The sequence below is a fragment of the Elephas maximus genome, chromosome 10, assembly GCF_024166365.1.
Source record: "Elephas maximus indicus isolate mEleMax1 chromosome 10, mEleMax1 primary haplotype, whole genome shotgun sequence".
NCBI lineage: Eukaryota > Metazoa > Chordata > Mammalia > Proboscidea > Elephantidae > Elephas > Elephas maximus.
In genome coordinates, this window is record NC_064828.1 from 109,015,555 (window position 1) to 109,036,579 (window position 21,025).

At 51.0% G+C, this 21,025-nt stretch overlaps 1 protein-coding gene across 6 annotated transcripts in view; it reads right to left on the reverse strand.

Moving 5' to 3' along the window:
• The window catches only part of SYNE3 (spectrin repeat containing nuclear envelope family member 3), a 107,596-nt gene that overhangs the window by 17,061 nt on the left and 69,510 nt on the right, over nt 1–21,025 (reverse strand). For all 6 annotated transcript variants that reach the window (XM_049898456.1, XM_049898457.1, XM_049898454.1 and 3 more), the window contains exons 5-11: nt 20,131–20,292; nt 18,488–18,835; nt 14,977–15,113; nt 10,745–10,919; nt 5,215–5,397; nt 3,382–3,525; nt 1,843–1,977 (exon numbers count right to left, since the gene is read on the reverse strand). In XM_049898456.1, coding sequence (XP_049754413.1) covers nt 1,843–1,977; nt 3,382–3,525; nt 5,215–5,397; nt 10,745–10,919; nt 14,977–15,113; nt 18,488–18,835; nt 20,131–20,292 — 1,284 coding nt within the window. The remainder of the gene's footprint in view (nt 1–1,842; nt 1,978–3,381; nt 3,526–5,214; nt 5,398–10,744; nt 10,920–14,976; nt 15,114–18,487; nt 18,836–20,130; nt 20,293–21,025) is intronic.

Genomic DNA, 21,025 nt, shown 5'->3' on the forward strand with positions numbered 1-21,025 from the left:
AACTGAAAAGTTGACAGTTCGAACCTACCAGTGGCTTTGGGGGAGAAAGACCTGGTGATCTGCTTTCTGAAACATTACAGCCTAGGAAACCCTAAGGAGTAAGTAGTCCAGCTCTGTCACCCGGTGTCGCTATGAGTTGGCACTGACTCACACAACAAAAAGAAACCTGTCCCTGGGTGCTGTAAATGGTCATTGCACCTGACTGCTAACCCAGAGGTCTGGTAAGGGTTAAATGCATGCAAAGTGCAGGGCACATAGTAGGTGCTGATCATTTGGATGAGGGCATTAAAGCTGACTTATGCTGCTTCTGTGGGCTTCTGTCAGCCCCGAAGGGCAGACGCCATGTTTCCAATTTCTCTACTCCCCAAGGCTCAACCTAGTCACTATCAGTGGCTACTTTATTAAAAGGAACTGTGTGAATTCACCCAGACCATACGCGTCACTTAGACCAATGGGCAGCTGCAGGTGGTGCCGCATTTTCTGGAAGCTCGCAGAGGTGTTTTTGGTTGTCCTGATAACGACAGGGTGGGGTGAGTCCAGCAGATACAGAGAGAGTGTACGGTGTTTCCATCTTGCTGAACAGGGCCGTCTCACAGTGCAGAGCTACCCCACGCTCCACGAGACTCTCCTGTCCTATTGAATATTCCACAAAGGCGAAAACCTGCCTGTCATGACCCGAGCCTAGAACCTCGCTCCAGTTATCATGCCCTCACTGAGGTTTAATAAACACGCTGCCTTCTCCAGGAACGCATCTACCGTGTAAACCAAAAGGAGACTGTTATGGTCCGATTGGAACTTCCCATGGGTTGTCCACATTTCGGAAAATTGCATCACTAGACACGATGCCAGCTGTGTCACTTGATTCGGCATTTATGGCTGTCACGTAAAGGGACGTTCCGACCGCCTCATTATGTTCCGTAGTGGGAGCACCCTCCAGCACTCACATATTGAAGGACATTGTCTTAGAAGACATTACTTTTTTTTTACTTCCCCTTTCTATTACAGAAAGGGCATTCTATTAATTTTTAAATCAATTGGGTGGGTAATATATTACCTATGAATTTCAGGATTGTAAGGGGGGCGTGTTAGAAATATCTGTTATTAAAATAGGGCCCTGCAGGTCTGCTCAGGTGGGATCACTGCCTTAGGCTAAGAGTTCTCTCTCGCAGCGCATTTGTCCGGGAACCGGCTCTGAACTCCTCTGCAGCTCTTGCTACAAATGCAGACCAAGAACTCCATCTGAGTTAGTGTCTGGGGTGGGGCTGGAGTCTGCATTTCAATGTGTCCTCGGGCCAGTTAGGAAGCTAACTCAAGAGCCAGTTCCCACCCTCAAAGGGACGTCTATCCTGTGTGGAAACGAGAAAGACGCAGGGTTGCCACTAGAGGGCGCTGCAGGAGAGGCTCTGTGACTGGGGGCGCCTCCAGGACACCAGGCTCACTCCCAGGAAGGACCTTCAAGCTGGCATTAATACTGCACACATGAACAGGGCCTATTGTGTGCTGGGTCATTGCTAGGACCAGCGCAACCTGTTCTTTTGCCTCCTGGTGCTTGTTAAAATATGGGATTGCATACTTATATATTTGTTTCATACTTCATTGTTTATTGCACTGACTAGAGCAGGGACCTTGGAGGTGCTGCCTCCATTCTAGACCTAGAACATTGCCTGGCATACAGGAGGTGCTCAATAACTGTATGATGAATGACTAAGGACGGGACAGAAGGAAGGCAGAAAGAACAAAGGAATGGAAAGAATGAAGGAATGGGGGGCAGACCCCAGGAGTGTGAGACCCAGGGGTCTGGTGCCCCGCAGCCAGTGCTGGCCCTTCAGTTGGGCAGCTTACCTCCAGGGACCTCTGCAGAGCCTGGAAGTCAGAGGAGAGCTGGTCCATTTTGTGCTGGTGGTTGGGGCTCCCCTGGGTGAGAGGCCTTGCTGCCTCCATCTGCACCCCCAGGTCCAGCACCTCTTCCTGCAGCCCCTGTAGGAGGAGAGGACTGAGTGGGGGTGTCCTTATGTCTCTCCATCATGGGGGATGGCCCGGCGGGGGCATGGAGAGGGGAGGTTAGGGGGCTCCAGGAAGGTGGGGCTCCCCCGTCCTGCTGATGCACCATTATGGGCGGTCTGAGGGTCTGCTCTCAGGGCAGGTGTAGATTTTAACACTCAAAAGAAAATATTCCGGGACCTCATGGAAATGGGCTCTACTAAGGGCCAGGTGGCAGCTCAGGGGACAGAGTCACATCTGGACCCTTGATGACCACTTCTTGTTCTCAAGAATCCCGCCCCAATTTTCATCTTAAAGCCAAAACTGCAGCGTTTTTAGTGTCTTCCAGGGACCATCATCTTAATTTCTCTATGAGCCGCGCTTGGTCTTAAAAACAGCTGCATCTTAAAGCCAGCACTCTTTATCTAGCAATTAAGCATCAACTATCAGTCAATTTATTGTCCGCCTGCGTTTTTAAACATTTATTCTTAATCCCCAAATTTGTTTATTTTAACTGAGAGCCTCTGGACTCATTAGAAACACTTAGCAAAAACCAAACCCAGTGCCGTCGACTCATAGCGACCCTAAAGGACAGAGTAGAACTGCCCCATAGAGTTTCCAAGGAGCGCCTGGTGGATTTGAACTGCCAACCCTTTGATTAGCAGCCGTAACACTTAACCACTACACCACCAGGGTTTCCTACTTAGCAAAGCAACTTTAAAAATAAGTACAAATGTTGGACTTTGGAACCAGGGTGTAAACAAAAGGGTAACTTACCATTTCATTAAGCTGAAGAGTCAGCAGTTTTATGCTTAGTGGGGGAGGCATTTTTACTCTGGAATGATGGAAATGCTCTGGGACTAGAGAGAGGCATTGGGCACCCACCACCGTGCATGCACTAAACACTGCCACTGAACTGCACGATTTGACACAATTAATTGTTATGTAAATTTTCTCTGATAAATAGAATCAGCAGTTTTAAGGTGCTAAAGCCCTTGCTGAGGCCAGGACTCATCAGGTAAATAAGAAGTCTGTCAGGGATAAAGCTCAGATCTCAAGTAAGGATCTGCACCTCGGCTTTGAGCCAGCTGCCGCTTTGCTGGTGACTGGTTACTAGAAACGGAGGCGCGCTGGTGGTGCAGTGATTAAGCGCTTGGATGCTGGTTGTTAACCAAAAGGTCCGAGGTTTGAACCCACCAGCCGCTCTGCACGAAAAGGATGTGGCAGTCTGCTTCCATGAAGATTTACAGCCTTGGAAACCCTATGGGGCAGTTCTACTCTGTCCTACTATGAGTTAAAATTGACTCGATGGCAATGGGTTTGGGTTTTTATTTATTTACTAGAAGAGGGGGACAGCTGGGCACCTGAGTAGGGGTGACCCGAACCCTGCAGACCCCTTACCTGCAACCTTGAGAGCTGGGCCTGTTTTCCGGGAAGATCCCGCTGAAGCCCACGCTCGGCTTGCACCCTGACTTGGAGGGCCAGGAGCTTCTTCTGCAGGGGCTCGAAAGCAGCCCCGAAGTCTTTGTGCTGAGACAGCAGGCTCTGCAGACACAGGACAGGCAGCACAGATATCGAGAGCGTTCCTCAAAGGCCCCCTATTGTAAGACCTCACACTCGCAACGGGTGTTCTTTCCCAGCCCCCTCCTGCCAGCTGCGACTCACCCTTCAAGGCTCCACTCCAGGGCCCCCACTCCAGGAAGCCATCACTGCTCCCTGATGGGGCTGGGTGCCCCTCCTTAGAGCCTCCATGGTGTTCTCAAATAACACTCTGGCCACACCCTTCTAGGACAGGGGCTGGCAAACTACGTCTGCCTACCCACTCACCAAATCTGGAGATGGAAGCGTTTCTGTCAATAAAGTTTTATTGGAACACAGCCACGCCCATTCATTTACAGCTGCTTTCACGCTACAATGGCAGAGTTGAGTGGTTGTAACAGAGACTCTCTGGCCCACAAACCGTAAAATATTTGCTATCTGCCCTTTCCAGAAAAAGTTTGTCAACCCTTGCTCTAGAATAACACTTTGGAGGTTGCCTGGTAATTGTTTATTCATCTCTACCACTGAACTACCAGTTCTCCGAGGGCAAAGACTTGGGCTTCCTGTCTTTGTCCCCCCAGCTCCTAGAACCATGCCTGGCACTGCTGTGGAGGGCCCTGGAGTCAGACAGCTGTGGGCTGAGTCCTGGCTCTCCTACCTCTTAGCTGGGTATTATAGGGTCGGTATGAGTTGGAATTGACTTGTCAGCAGTGGGTTTGGTTGATTAAAGATATGTTGAAGCCCCAACCCCTTGGACCTGTGAATGTGAGCTTATTTGGAAATAAGGTCTTTGAAGATATTATCAGTTAATATGAGGTCATAATCCTATATGACTGGTGTCCTATAAAAATAAGGAAGAGAGACACAGAGGGAAGACGGCCATGTGCCAATGGAGGCAGAGACTGGAGAAATTTCCATAAACCAAGGAACATCAAGGATCAGCAGCTGTCACCAGAAGCTAGGAGAATGGGACAGACAGGAATGGGACGGACAGACTCTCCCTCAGAACTCTCAGAAGGAACCAACATGGCCAACACCTTGATTTGGACTTGTAGGCTCCAGAACTGTGAGACAACACATTTCTGATGTTTTAAGTCAAGAAGCTAATATACTGTGTGACCTCAGGCCACTTACTTTGCAATTCCTGCCTCAGTTTCCTCATCTGTAAAATGGGGGAAATAATAGTACTCCCTCCCAGGGCTGTTACTCAGATCAGATGAGCTCATGGATGGGAAGCTTAGCCCATAGTCAGTGCTCCATACACTGTAGCTACCACCATCGTCATTAATAGGAAGAATTTATTACATTAAAGAATAAACTTCCCATGTTACCCTTCTGATACAGGGTAATCACCCAGAACTGTGTCACTAACGTGGTGACTTAAAACTTACAAAGTGTTTTCACCTGCATTTTTTATTAATCCTCACCCTGGCTCTATACAGACAGTAGGTCAGATTGACTGTAGTGTAGATAGGGGATTTGGGGCAGGTGGACAGAGGACCAGCTGGAGAAGGCTGGCAGAATGATCCTGCCGCACTGACAGATGAGGAGACCGAGGTTGTGGGGAACCACAGGGCCCAGGGCCACACAAGAGTGAGCAGAGGAGCTGAGATTTAAACACAAGGCCATCTGCCTGCCCGGGAGTGTGGCCTGGTCCTCTGGCTCAGTGCCAGGCAGACGGGAGGTGATGCTCACCTGAAGCTTACTTTTTCTCTGCAGCAGGCTGGTATGTAACAGGTCACGGTCCCTCATGGAGCTCGCCACCTGCTCCAGAAGGGCTGTGGCTCGCTCCTGGCCCAAGATGCTGCTCAGCAGGTCTGTTTTCAGTTGTAGCATCGTCAGCTGCTCCTTCAGGCGGGAGCTTTCTGCCAGGGCAGCCTGTGGGAGACACCACTTCCGTCAGCCCCGTGGCCGGCGGGGCAGGACAGCTCAGGGATGGGCCAGGAGCACACCTGTTTAGGCAGCAGCTGCTGAGAGGGCTGTACCCTTGAGCTGGTTTCTGAGGACATGGCAGACACACAGCCCTTCTGGTGTCTCCCAGTGAGGTCCCAGGATGCTGGAGGCCAGGGTCTTGTCTTCACTGGCCACAGTCCTTCCAGACCAAACCCCTGGCTGGCAGGGACGTTTTGGGGAGGGCTGAATTTCAGGGTTAACTTTGAGTTCTCTCACGCCCACAATCCACATCCCTCTTATTACCAAACCCTGAGATTCCTACCTCCTAAATGTCTCAGAAGGAGCCCTGGTGGCGCAGCGGTTAAGCGTTTGGCTGCTAACTAAAAGGTCAGTAGTTCGAACCCACCAGCCACTCAGTGGGAGAAAAGATGGTGCAGTCTGCTTCCGTAAAGATTTATAGCCTTGGAAACCTATGGAGCAGTTCTACTCTGTCCTATAGGGCCACTACAAGTCAGAATCAACTAGACAGCAGTGGGTTTGGGTTAAGGGCCTCAGAAGGAGCCCTGGTGCTACAAATGGTTAAGTGCCCAACTGCTAACTGGAAGGTCGGTGGTTCGAACCCACCCAGCAGCTCCACAAGAGAAAAGACCTGGCGATCTGCTCCCGAAAAAATCACAGCCTAGAAAGCCCTAGGGGGCAGTTCTACTCTGTCACGGGGCTGCTACGAGCCAGCATCAACTGGACAGCACACAACAATGACAAATGTCTCAAGAACTGTCTCCTTTCCACCCCACCGCCCCTGACTTCGGCACACACCCTGTCTTACTTACATGGACTCCGCAGCTCCTCATTGTCTGAGGGCACCCAGCTGCCCTCCCCAGAGCCACTCTCACCCTGAAGTCAGACCCAATCCTGACCATGATGATCCCCCATCACTAATGACCCCCCAGCACTGGAGCCACCCCCCAGGCAGTGTTTTTGGAATTTTGAGGAAAGCACAATCAGATGCACTGAGCCTTGTTCAGGGAGGGGTAATTCAGGAGGGATTCCCAGAGGAGGTAACACCTGAGTGAAGTTCGGATGTGCAGGAGGTCCTCAGATGAAAAGGAGGAGTAAAGGGGATTCAAAAGCCTCAGGCAATGGGCAGCTGGCTCCACCCACAGCCTGCACTCTGTACAGGCCTAGCACTCCTCCTCCAGGAAGCTTGCCCTGACCACATGCCCATCCTGTACTCAGCTCTTTCGGCCCCCAACTCCTGTGCCAAGCCTCAGTATCTGCCGACCCTCCAGCTGTCTGGTGTAGGCATCTCTTATCTAATTGAGGTCCAGGGTCCTAGAAGCCAGGGGTTTTGTCTTAACTGGCCACAGTGCTTCCTTTTTTTAACTGATAATGTCACTGAGAACTCACTTGCGGAGTTAAGATGCTGAGCTAGGCATGGGGCTGGCAGGGGAAGAACAAAGACCCCAACCCAGAGAGGTAACCGTGATCATTTTCCTAAGTGAAGTCTGAACTACATGCTGTGGGTTCCACGCAGGGTGGACACCCCTAGCTGGGTGAAATCAGAGAAGGCTCCTTGGAGGAGGCAGCATGGATGGCTGCTCTTGAAGGGTAGAGGGCGTTCCTGCGAGAAGGGCAGCATAAACTCAGGGGGACACAGCTGTACCAGCATCACCTGAGGATGAGGGCATTTGATTTTCAACCAGCCACACAGAAGTCAAGCCTCTCACCGGGGCAGGAGTGCAGGCGGGGGCCCCACCTTCACCCCCGTTTTACCAAACCCAGACACAGTACATTGGGGTGAAGGATTTAGGCTGGGGAGTTGCAGTCATGAATTTGGATTATGTACTAGCCGGGAGGCCTTGAAGGAGCCCTGGTGGTACAGTGGTTAAAGCGCTCCCCTGCCAACCGAAAGGTTGGCAATTTGAACCCACTAGCCGCTCCTCGGGGGAAAGACGTGGCTGTCTGCTTCGGTAAAGATTACGGCTTTAGAAACCCTACGGGGCAGTTCTACCCTGTCCTATGGGATTGCTACGAATCAGAATCAACTTGACAGCACACCATAACAGGAGACCTTGAGCAGTTCACTAGCCCTTCTGAGCCTCAGTTTCCTTACTTGTAAAATAGCGCTAGTCATAGCCCAGCTCATGAGGTTTCAGCAGGAGACTGCCTGGAAAGCATTGAGCACAGAGCATGGCCCACGGTAAAAGGCAGCTCTTCTCAGCTTTATTACTTAACCAGCCCACGCACAACTCTGGGGGCTCATCTAAGTCCTAGGGAAACCGGACAGACCCACCAGCCTCTCTGAGGCTAATGCAGGCGCTGTGTCAAGAAAAGCCCAGGTGTGCAGCTGACGCCCTGGTCCGTGGAATCCATCCCACCTGGGGCAGGCCAGTGACACTGATGCAAGACACACTCCCCACTAGCAAGCGGTGTTCATAGAAAGTCTAACCCATCACTCAGTGAAATTCCTGCTCTGAGGGTCCTGGATCACACTCCAGAAAGAGTATTGCTTCCTCCTGCCTTGCAGAGGTCCAGGTTTGCTTCCTAGCGCAGTGGGAGAGACAGGTGGAAACGGCCATCATGACACAGTGAGGAAGCCGTCATGGCGTCAGACAGGCTGTGGTGAAGGCCAGGCCCTGTCTCTGAATGCCTGTGTGACCTTGGGCAAGGGGTTCCTTTCTCTGGGGCTTGGTTTAAACAACAGCCAAGTGAGAACAGTGGAAATCACTTCTGCCTGTAACCTTGAACAAGCACCCTCACTATTCCCTGACTCTGACCCCTTGTCAGGTCTGTGGGTGGCACAATGGTTTACACTAAACTGCTAACCTGTAGGTTGGTGGTTTGAACCCACCCAGTGGCACCATGGAAAAAAGGCCTGGTGATTGGCTTCTGTAAAAATTATCCTATAGCCAAGAAAACTCTATGGAGCAGCTCTACTCTGCAACACATAGGGTCGCCATAAATTGGAATCAATTCCATAGCAACGGGTTTGGCTTTTTGTTTTGGGTCCCTCGCCTGCAAAATGGGGGGAGTGGAGGGGAGGTGAGGCTAAATGGTAGAAATGGAGAAAATAATTAACTTTTATTAATTAAGATAAAAAAATTGGAATCAACCTAAATGTCTAATAGTGGACACATTAAATAAATTATGGAATATCCAAAGAATTGAATATTATGCAGCCATTAAATAGGAGGACTGGTTTTGAACACTGTTAAATGATGCTGAGGAAAACTTCACGTGTGTAGAGTGAGGATATTAGAATATACAACTAAATAATGGGATCCCAAATATACAAAACCCGTGGTTAATTAATCTGTCGGTTACCCCATCTCACGAAAACAACTGGACGGATTTTCATTACACATGAAGGGTAGATTTGGGATTGTCTGACCTAAAATTAAGATTTGTAGAACACGTGAAATTCACTTTGGGGAGTTCAGGGGAGTACCCCCCAAAAAATGAACCACTAATCTTTCCGCTGAAGCTGAGCACCAGAGGCCCACGTGAAAAGGTTGCGCAGAGCAGATAAAGGCCCATGGAGGGAAACAAACTCCAGTTCCAGCGTGAGCCCAGCTGCAAATTCCCAAGGGTAGACACTGTGGAACGCAGGGACTGAGGAGGGTGATCCGGGTGAGCACGGCTGACCCTGGCTGATGATTCTCCCAGTAATACTGAGTGGGACAGAAAACTTGAGGGAGAACGTGAACAGAAACGTTAATAGTGGCCCTATGGGTTGTGGAATTGCGGGTAGTTTTTTATTTTCTCTTCACAAATATTTACATTCTCCAAATAGCTATGACTTTTAATCAGAATGAAAATTAATACATAAAATGAGGAAGGGAGGGGTGGATTAACCAGTAAGCAAGGTACACAGGGGTTTACTTGTGTTTACTTGCTAATCTGTATGGCACAATTCACGTTGATGTGGTGAAAAACCGGAAATTGTGCCCTACAGTAAGTAAACTGGTGTGTACCTTGCTTATTGGGTCATCCGTTCCTGGTTAGGGTTACACCTGATACGCTCTTTGTGTTTCTTCCAACTCTACGACAGGTCTCAGAACCTCACATGTGAAAGTACTTCATGACCTTTAGAGCTCAATGATGCCTTAAGACAATGTTTACAGACAAATCAGAGCAACTGTGTTGAGGGGCATTTGTGGTAGACACTTGGGTGTTTGCCCAACAACCATTTGTCTTTCTTCCTCACCAAAGAACCCAGATCTTGTTTTGGTGACAAAGTATCCAGCCCCAGATTTATGAATACAACAGAGACAAGCCAGTCATGGCAACCCATCATCCTCACCCGGTGACTGGTCCAGGGATGGTTACAGGACTTGGTCTGGCCAATGGAATATAAGAGGAAGTAGTCTGCTGGGGGCTTCTGGGAAGGATTTGTCTCCTGTTGAAAGGCAGGGGTGGTGCTGGAGAGAGCCCTCTTGGCCAGCACCCCCTCCCCCTCAACTTCCCTGCATAGTATGTTGTTCAGGCAAGGATGTAGGCTTGGAGGGGTGGCACCATCTTGGGCCTTGAAGGGAGACATGGTTTACACACCCAGGATGGTGTGTAAGAGCAAGGAGCCTGAACAGCCTGGGTCTTGGATGACACTGTTGAGCTGTCATACTGGCCCTGGACTGCCTGAGAGTCTGTGTTCAAGCCTCTATTGGTCAGGTTTTCTGTTACGTGCAGCCACCAAACCAAAACAACCAAATCACATTGATTCTGCCTCATGGTGACTCCACGTGTGTCGGAGTAGGACTGAGCCCCAGAGGGTCTTCAATGACTGATTTTTCAGAAGTAGATTGCCAGGCCTTTCTTCTGAGGTGCCTCTGGGTGGGTTCAAACCATCAACCTTTGGGTTAGTAGCCAAGCTCAATAACCATTTGCATCACCCAGGGAGTCCTAATAAAGTGTTAGGAACTGAGAAAATGCCATTATAAGACAATTGTGCAGCCACGGGCATCCTAATTGGTGCAGAACAAAGGTAATGGCCTGAGAGGCTGCTCTCTCACGGAAATATTAATGCTTCTAGCCAGAGGACTGCCTGATGCCTGAGGTGGGGCCCTGAAGGGAAGGGGAGATAGTTCAGGGTGGGTGAGGGGCAGTGCGGAGTGCTCGGCCCACTGCAGCTCATAGGCAATTCCTTCTACCCAAGAACTGAGTGGTCTTTGTTGCTGATAACTATAGGTGTTGACATTTACTGTGAGTTCAGGACTCACCAGGCTTGGTGCACCAAGCTTTACCAGACACCTGCAGGGCAGAGGACATGCTTTCCCTGTGAGAGTGGTGGAAACGCCCCAGCTGCCCTGGCCAGCCCTGCTGGCAGTTCGGTTACCTCGATCTGGGGCAGGAAGGTGTGGATGGAGGGCAGGTCCGGCAGGCTGGCAGTGACATCCAGCAGCCTCTGAGCCAGGGCCCTCCACAGTTGCAGGTCCTGCAGGGGCCGCTGGAAACGCTGCCACAGCTCCACGCCTGCAGCGTTGCGCAGCCTGGTGCTCTTTCCCTTCATGCTGCAGGGGAGGGTTGTGAGGGGCGAGGGGGTGAGAGAGTAGAGACAGCGGGGTCAGTCCAGGAGTGAGCTCTGTCCAGAATCCCAGGGAACCCAGCTTGTGCTGCTCCCAGGGGGAGCTCTTCCTACCTCACAGGCTGTGGGGACAGTCTACAGCAATCAACACAAGACGTACAGGGAAGGTGCTATGTATAGTTAATAGTAATTTGGAAACGCGTTGGCCACCAGCCTCAGGCCTTGCCAAGTACAAATACTGGGGCTCCCAAGGACTCATATATAAATTGGACATATGAGTGTCTTGGGATTCTGGAATAGCTGAAAAGAGCTGGGAATGTGAAGTCAGACAGACCAGCTGTGTGACCTTAAGCTTTAAGTGGCTTAACACCTTCGAGCCTCAGTTTCCTCACCAGTAACATAGGGAACACGATGCCCATTCCATAGGGCCACCATAAATATCACATGAGATAATACATGGAGTTGCCTTCTTCTGGTAATGGAAGACTAGTTAATCAGAGGGAAACTAAAAAAATAAAAAAAACCTTTTAATTAAAGAGATAAACTAAAAACCAGAAACATGAATGTAATGCCCAAAGCTACTTTTTCCTTGAGGACATTTGCCAACCTAGAAGAAACAGCTGCAAAATTGAGCTATGATTCTGACAGCCTGTCAGAGTAAGGGGGCAAAAGTCAAAGTCCAGGGTCCATCGGAGATTCTGACTCTGATAACCACACCTCACTTTAAGCTGGACTCTCAGAGGTCTATGCCCTCAAGTTGGAAGTAAGCCAATCTTAAGACAGGCTTACAGCCCAGCTTCATGACCAGGGAACCTCAAGCCTCGAAGATGGGTTAAGGTAGCCCTGAACTGGGACTGCCCCAAGGCACCTAGCAGAAGCAAATGAAATCTTTCCTTGAGTAAAATAACACAATCCTAAAAAACCAAACCCATTGCCATCGAGTCGATTCCGACTCATAGCAACCCTATACGACAGAGTAGAACTGCCCCATGGGGTTTCTGAGGAGTGCCTCGTGGATTCCAACTGCTGACCTTTTCGTTAGCAGCTGAATTCTTAACCACTACACCATCAGGGTTTCGGCAAATAGTCTTTCAAACACAATGTCCAGCACACAGTCATGGATAACCAGGCACACAGGCAAACCAGGACCAGAAACAAACAATAAAAACAGGCTCACAAAGACTTGAGATATTAGAATGATTAGAAGCAGACTAGAAATAGCTATGTTCAAAGACAAAATTCAGACTTGAAAATTTCTGCAGAAAGCTGGAAACCACAAAAGCCAGCAAAGTTTAGGTTTTTAAAAAATGACCACATAGAAAATTGGGAACTGACGGTACATGCAAAGTATTGAATGTTGGGAACCCTCCCATGCCTTTGCTGAGGGCTGCTGTTTGAACTTGTGAATCACATATCCCTGAATGCCTACAGGAAGCTCTGCAGGAAATCTGACTGAATCCAACATTTACCGGAAACTTCCACGGTGCCAGGCACTGAGAGTACAGAGATGAATAAGAAACAACACTTGTCCTCAGGACACTCTCAGGCCATTGAGGAAACTGAAGCCATAACCCACAATTACAATACAATTTGGTGTAAGTGTTCAAATGGGCACATAAAGGTATTACAGGTTGCTGAGAAGGCAGTGAGGGGCAGGTGCAGGGAAGGCTTCTAGTAAGAGGAGATCTCGGCCAAGAGTTAATAAGGAAAGAGGTTTTGAGGGCTGGGGACATGGCTTGATCCAAAACACAGGTGTATAAGCAAACGGACCACCATGTGTCTGATGACACAACCTTGCTTGCTGAAGGTGAAGAGGACTTGAAGCAATTACTGATAAAGATCGAAGACCACAGCCTTCAGTATGGATTACGTCTCAACATAAAGAAAACAAAAATCCTCACAACTGGACCCATAAACAACATCTTGATAAATGCAGAAAAGATAGAAGTTGTCAAAGATTTCATTTTATTTGGATCCACAATCAACAGACACGGAAGCAGAAGTCAAGAAATCAAAAAACGCATTGCATGGGGCAAAACTGCTGCAAAGGACCTCTTCAAAGTGTTAAAAAGCAAAGATGTCACTTTAAGGACTAAGGTGCACCTGACCCAACCCAGGGTGCTTTTAATCACCTTATATGCACATGAAAGCTGGACAATGCGTGAGGAAGACCAAAGAAGAACTGATGCCTTTGAATTGTGGTGTTGGTAAAGGATATTGAATATACCATGGACTGCCAGAAGAACGAACAAATCTGTCTTGGAAGAAGTACAACCAAAATGCTCCTTAGATGGGAGGATGGCAAGACTTCGTCTCACGTACTTTGGACGTGTAGTCAGGAAGGACTAGTTCCTGGAGAAGGACATCAGCCTTGGTAAAATAGAGGGTCAGTGAAAGAGAAGAAAACCCTTAAAGAGATGGATTGACACAGTGGCCGCAACAATGGGTTCAAGTATAACAATGATTGTGAGGATGACACAGGACTGGGCAGTGTTTTGTTCTGTTGTACATAGGGTCACTACGAGTGGAAAGTGACTCGAGGGCAACTAACAACAACTTAAAAACAACATAAGCAAATGGTGTGCCCCAGATCTTCCAGCAGTGTGGCTGGGCTTTGTGGAGAGGGGGACGGAAAGGGTAGTTCGGGGGCAGATGGCGAGTGCTGAGCTAAGCAGGTCAGACTTCATTCTATAAGAAGAGGTCCCTGAGGGTCTCTAGTCAGAGGGTGACATCATCAACTCTTGGGTCAGAGAGAAGGTTCTAGCAGCAGTGTGAGGGGTGACGAACAGCAGGCAGGCCAGTTAGGAGGGGACCTGAGGAGGACCCTACCTCTGAGTAAGGGTGGAGGAGAAGCCCAGTGGAAGTGACTGGCAGAAGGCCTGCTCAGAGCCCTCTGTGGGTGGACCCCAGCAGGCCAAGGGCATGGAACAAGCAGCAGCCTCCTGGGAGAATAGCGGGACAAGCCCAGACATGTAGGAATCCTGTTAACCAGCAGCCCGCTTGGCTACTACTAAACAACATCAGGGACCTGCACTTTGCTGACTCTGGACAAAAAGAGCAAAACTAAGAGCTCGCTGGCCTCAGCGGTCTTAGCAGCTCTGCCCCAGCCATGAAGGACTCCCCCCACCTCACACCCAAGGGGGCCAGCACCCGACACCACAGCACGAGAAGCCTATTTGTGCACAGAAAACTAACCCCCTACCCCGACCACGGAGATCCAGGCCACTGCATGATTTCACAGATGGGGGGCCTGAGCACACCTGGGATGAGAGCCACACAGGCGGGCAGGCACTCAGTCCCTGGGGTCGGATCCCCTGGGGCAGTGGAGGAGCAGGATGCATTCCGGCCACGGGGACAGTTGTGCTCTATCCAGGGCACCTCTGAGACTCAACACCTAAGGTCAGGGCAGATCCCAAATCTGCATTTCGCTCAGTTCACATGGCGGGGATCCGTGATCGGCTGGTGCTGACTGAGCTAGGAAAGCAGAGGTTTAGCTGGGCCCCTGCAGGTGGGCTGCAGAGGGAGGTGGGCTCTGATGCTTGAGCCTCAGTGCCTTCAGAAGGCAGAGAATGCTTCTGGCATGGCGACTGGCAAAACACCCTCCCTTTAGATGTTGCGTCCCTGGGTGGTGCAAACAGTTAACACGCTCAGCTACTAACCAAAAGGTTGGAGGTTTGAGTCTACCTAGAGGTGCCGCAGAAAAAAGGCCTGGTGATCTGAAAAATCAGCCATTGAAAACCCCAGGGAGCACAGTTCTACTCTGACACACATGGAGTCGCCATGAGTCAGAGTTGACTTGGGGGGCTGCTATGTGGGGAGCCCCCCACATGCTAAGCTGCAAAGGTGGCTTGATGGAAAACAGATGAAGGAGCCATTCGGCTGGGTACAAGCAAAGTTCAGGCTCTTCCTGGGAGCAAAACGCAAAACAATCAAAAGAGGTCCAAGAATGATTGACGGGTTACCGGGCTGGAGGAGGAAGCAAGGCCACAATAGATAGGGTGCAGCCGGAAGCCCCTCGGCCACGCCCGCCACCCCCCAGGTACCTCTGGTACTCCTGCAGGGCGGCGACCACACTGTCGGAGAGAGGCTGCGTGTCCTGGGAGAAGACCAGGAGCTCCTTCAGCTGGGCCTGCAGCCGGTGCACGCGGGGCTCCTCCGCAGCCAGCACCTCCCGCGCCGCCTGCGAGAACACGGTGCATCGGGGGTGAGGGCCCCCACTGGAGGGGGAGCACGGATGAGGGGCAGCGCAGCCTGGGAGAAAGCTGTGACCCCGAGGCCAGGAACTGGGAGCCCAGCCGAGGGCTCGGCCCCTGCTCCCCGTGCCTCATGCTAGGTGACCTGGAAAAGGTATCTACTCTGTCTTTTTTCTTTTTTCTAAAATTGTGGTAAGTACACATACATACATATATATATACTGAGATAAACATTTGACTAACTGACCTTAGATACAACCCATACCTGACTGTTACAGTTTATGTACAAATTTGACTTAAAGGCAGACTTAGGAAGGGAACTCACTTGTAATCTGGGGACCGCCTCTGTAACCCAATGGGATCACGGGCGTATGTTCGGCCAGACGTTGCCCGAATGGACATTATGTGGTGCGTGACTGTATACATATATATATAGGAGTCTCTGTGTGGTGCAGTTAACACACACAGCTGCTAACCAAAAAGTTGGAGGTTCGACTCCACCCAGAGATGCCTTGAAAGAAAAGACCTGGTGAACTACTTATGCAAAATCAGCCATTGAAAACCCAGTGGAACACAGTTCTGCTCTGACACACATGGGGTCGTCATGAGTTGGAATTGACTCCGTGGCAAGTGGTTTCTGAAAAACGTTCTACTCGGCAGCATTAATTACATTCGTCACGTTCTGCGACCGTCACCACCGTCCTTTTCCACATTTTTCCATCACCCGTTAACAGAGGCTCAATGCCCCCCAAGCAATGACGCCCCCTGGCCCCCTCCCCCTGCCCGTGGTAACCTCTAATCTACTTTGGTCTCTATGCATTAGCCTATTCTAGATATTTCATTTAAGTGGGATCACACAGCATTTGTCCTTTTGCGACTGACTTATTTCACTCGGCAGAATGTTTTCAAGGTTTATCCACGTCGTGGCCCGTGTCAGGACTTCAGTGGCATCTACTCTTGCCCAGCTACAGGTTTTCTCTTTACTCACAGCATTGTGGCAAATCACTAGCACAGAGGAATGAAAATAACTGGTATTTGGGGACATTGATGCCATACTGAGTCTTCCGGGCGGCCCATCTCATTTACACTTCACAAGGAGCCGGAAGGTAAGGATCCGCGTCCCCGTTTTATACATCAGCAAACTTGGGCCTAAGAGTTTTGCACACCAAAGGCTGCAGAGCTCTTAAACACAAACCTGACTTTGGAACCCAGGTGGTCTGACCCTAAACCTGTCTCTTAAGCAGCAAAGGAAATGATGCGCTGAGGGGGTGCTTTTTTGAAGTTATTATTGTCGGCAGACCTAGAATATATTTCCACTACAGTTGTCATCGGGTTGGTTCTGACCGTTGGGGACCCCATGTGCTCCACAGGGTTTTCAGAGGCTGATTTTTTGGAAGCAAATCACCAGGCCTTTCTTCCGGGGCACCTCTGGGTTGTACCATCAACTTTATGGCAGCAGCTGAGTGCACTAACCATTCGCACCACCCAGAGACCCCGTATTCTGGCTGATTACCCCCAGTTGCTCCTCTCCCCTTCCCAGCCCCCGGGGACTGTCCGAGGCGTGAACTTATATTCAGACATGGCCTTTCCCTGCTGTCCTGGAAGTGCAGAGTTTGACCTTGACCTGCAGGCCCCCAGCCCCTGACTCAGCTCACACCCAGGAGGAGGCAGGGTGGGGTAGTGGAAAGTGCTCAAGCTTTGGCATGAAACAGCCCTGGCTTGGAGACCCGCCTAGCTGTGCAAGCTTTAGCTGTTCCCTCATTGGTAAAATGGGCTATTTCTAGCGGCCTCATGGGGTGGGTGGTATGGGTGATGACATGTGTGGTATGACAAGGCACTTGGAACAGAGCAGAACCCAGCCGGTGTCTGTCCCCTGCCTGCACACTCAAGGGGTAGCCTGTGCTTTCACTCTCCTTGGCAATCCCACCCTTTGCTCAGAGCCTTCTTTCACCACAAGCCAGAGGCCAGGGCAGCTCAAGCAGGCTCGGTCTAGGTGGACCACGTGTGAAAAGAAATTGAAGATTTAAGCTCCAGGGAGAAAGTTTGAGTATTGGGATTTAGGCAGCAGCTTGGGGCAGTGAGGGCCACTGAGTGGTCAGGAGGCCAGGGAAGCTGCCCAGCCAGCCCTGTCCGTGCTCAAAGATGCTCCTGTCAGTCCTACTAAGTGCAATGCAATGATACTATAAACGTTTTCCTAGGAGACTCAGACAAAACCGGTCTGTGCGAACTGGCAACTTCCAATCCACATGTGGGAAGCCCGCATACTGGTGCCCAGGAAAGCCGGTCAGTCTGCAGGGCAAGCCGGGGACTCAGCCCAGGCTGAGGGGGAGCAGGGTCATGGACTGCCTCGGGAGGGAGGCCTGTCCAGACCCCAGCAAGGCCAAGAGTTAGCCCAAAAGCTGTGCCAAGGGCCTGAGGAGCAGCGGGTGGCCAGGAGCTACAGCGAGGACTCAGTCCCACAGCTGGGTGGCCTGGCTAAGCACTGCCCCTCTCTAGCCTCAGTTTCCCCACTTGTGCGGGCCCTTCCAGCTCTGACACACCAGATTTGTCCCAACCACTTCTTAGTTTGCCGATGGACTGGGATGCCCAGGCCCTGAGGGGTGGCTTTGTTTGTGGACCAACTCTGGTTTAGCCAGAAAAACCACTCTGATTTCAGCCTGAGGTGCTGGGAGCTCCTGAAGTGGGCGAATGGCCCAGGCTTGTCAGCAGGGTGTCGAAGATCATTCCCGGCCCCTGGGAGGGGGGGCCTCGGGACCACCGGGGGGGTGAGACCAGCCTGAGGTCACCGCCTGGGCGAGAGCCTGATGTCCCAGTTGCTATTCCTACCAAAACCGGGAGCCTGAGAGGGCACAGTGGTTGGAAGCGTGTAACCTTGGGTCAGACTGCCTGGGTTCAGGTTCACACCCTTGCCTCCACCCATGCTGTGTATAACCGCGGGAAGGTCATTTAACCTCAGAGCACCTCAGTTTCCTCATCCAAAAAATGGGGATGATGACAGTACCCAGCGCATAGAGTTGTACAGCACTCAGAGCAGCACGTGTGGGTGAGAACCCCCACCATGTGGATTTTGAAGCTGACCTTGTCCTGAAGCAGAGTCTCCCTTTTAGATCTTTTAACCGAGGCCCTGACACAATTGTGCCTCCCGGCAATTTGCCTGTTTCCCAAAAAGCAGAAAACAGTCCAGATTTCTTTGCCTCAGGGACCTTGGAAAAGATCACCCAAGACAAGGGAGGGAAACAACAGTGAGCGTGTGTGAGGCTTAGCATGTCCCCCATCACACAGAGGGGCGCCACCTGTAAGGCCCCAAGACACAGGCAGCACCTGGACTGCTGTGGCCATGGTTTGGCCAAAGGCAGCTTACCGAGTAGAGTCTCCAGCGGGCCACCAGCTCGTCCTCAGTCCCCGCCTTCACCTCAGGCTGAAAGCCCTCCTCGGCCAGCCTCTGGAGGCTCTTCTGGAACTCTCCGAGCTCTGCCTCCAGCTGCCTGATCTGCCGTTCGCAGGCGCCCTTGGACTTGAGCACATTCTGCAGTTTCTCCTCTTCCTCCTCACAGAGGACTTGCAGCTTCTCCAGAACTTTCCGCAGCTCCTCCAGCTCTTTGGTGATCTTCTCGGCACCCAAAGGAGAGGTGTTCTGGATGACGGCCACGGACTGCTCCTCCAGCCTCTTCAAGGACCCCTCGCCCCTGGGAAACTCTTTGGCGATGTCCTGAAGGAGGCGGAGGATCAGTCGGAGAAGACACGGGGGAAATATAAAACGTTTGCTCTATTTTCCAAAACCCCCCGGGAATGTCATGCTGAACACTAATTCCTAGATTCCTGGGTTACAGCATGGGGGACCTTTCTGAGGGGTGGACGTCTGTATTAAATAGCGCTGCCTCAGGACATGAGAACACCATTCCCTCCTTGAGTCTTTTCCAAGTCACTTGATTAAGGCAAGGAGAAAGTCTCTGCTGGGTGCTTGCCTGTCTTTAACACCTCTAGGACATGCATTCCTCTTTCTTTCTAACAAAGACAAAGGCACCCTCAGGCTCAGACCCTCAGCTGGCGACAGTATGGAGCTAAACAGAACCGAGTGTCCAGATTTGGTTTCATTGTATTGATTTGTATGGTTCTGGCACAGTGGTTAAGATCTCAGCTGCTAGCTGAAAGGTCGGCAGTTTGAATCCATCAGCCGCTCCTTGGAAACCCTGTGGGGCACTTTTATTCTGTCCTATAGGGTCGCTATGAGTCAGAATCGACTTGACGGGAATGGGCTTGGCGAGCTACTGACTATGACCATGGATACTCGTGTTTCATTTATGCCAGTGATGTAAATTTTCTTTCTAAATAAGTGTTCATCCATTTTTTAAAAAGTGAGTTAATTTAAACATAACTCTTGACTCAACAGTCCAGGTGCTCTGCACCTACGGCAAGCATTATAAAGTGGTTCTTGAGTTATTGGAGGTAATCCACCCGCTCACCTTACAGAGGGAGTCAGGCCACACAGCAAGTCAGAGGCTGGAGTGACTCCAGCTTCTCCCGACTGAGGACTGAAGCCCCTTTGTCTACAGCCGGGTTCCCCAGCTTTGGGGCTACTGACATTGGGGCTAGATCATTCTCCGCTGGGGGCGGACATCCTGGGCACTGTAGGATGTTGAGCACCATCCCTGGCCTCCACCCACCGGTTGCCAATTGCACTCCTACCCCAGTTGTAACTACCAAAAACACCTCCAGACATTGTCCCCTGGGGGCAAAATCGCCCGGTGTGAGACCCCCTGGTCTCGACAGTGGTGCTATGGCCTTGAGTTTCCAAATGCCTTGCTGGGGTAGAGATTTCCATAAAGCAGCTGTGGCCGGAAGGGTTTTCAGGAGATTCCATGCTTTTCCTGTGTTGAGGATGTTTGTGTCCCCCTGGCATCCAGCACTGTCCTATTAAACAGACTATAAAGTAGAACCTGCCACCCGTGATGCCCCCTGGAGCAGACCCTGGGACCCCGTGGTGGAGACCCAGCCTGGGGTTACCTGCAAGGTGGACAGACGGTGCTGGGTGGTCAGCTTGCAGGCCCGCCCCAAGCAGCTGTTCACCTTCTCTACCACTGCCTGCAGCCATAGCTGGAACTCGTCCATGTCCGCCTGGTACTGCGCGTGTTCCCGGGTCACCTCCTGCAGCAGGTCCACTCGGTCCTGTGCGAGGGGGAGAAGTCACCAGCCATGAGGGTCCCCAGCCAGGGCTGGTCCTGGCCTTCCAGGCTAGGAAATCTGCAGCCTGCCTGTGCGTGTGTGGGTGTATGTGAGTGTATCTGTGTGTGCATATATCTGTGTGTCTGCATGTGTATCTGTGTGTATCTATGTGTGTACGGGTGTATCTCTGTGTGTATCACTGGGTGTGTATGTATCTATGTGTGTGTGTCTGGGTGTGTAAGTACCTGTGTGTGTGTATCTGGGTGTATGTCTGTGTGTGTGTACCTATGTGTTTGAGTATATCTGTGTGTGACTGTGTACTTGTGTGTGTGTGTGTGTGTGTGTGTGTGTGTGTGTACACATGTGTAACCAACTCTCAGCCCTTTTTCTGGAGACAAAAAGACCCCAGATTCTGCTCCCCTTACTAGCAATAGGGAGAGAGGCTCTTGGGTTTGAAGCCCAAAGCACGCCAAGGCTGGGCCCTGGCCTCAGGCTTTCCCTTCGGCCATATCCAAGGCCAGGCGTATGAATGAGAAAGACATAACACAGTCATGTGGCACAGTCCCAGGGTGCCTGCCACCGTGCTACGAGCTCCGTACAGAGATTCTCACTGGACCCTCCTGACAGCCCAGGAGGTGGGTGCCACCGTTGTTCCAGTTGACAGATAAGGAAATCAAGACAGAGAAGTGAGGTTACTTGCCCACGGTCACCCAGCCACGGAAGGGCCAAGATTCAA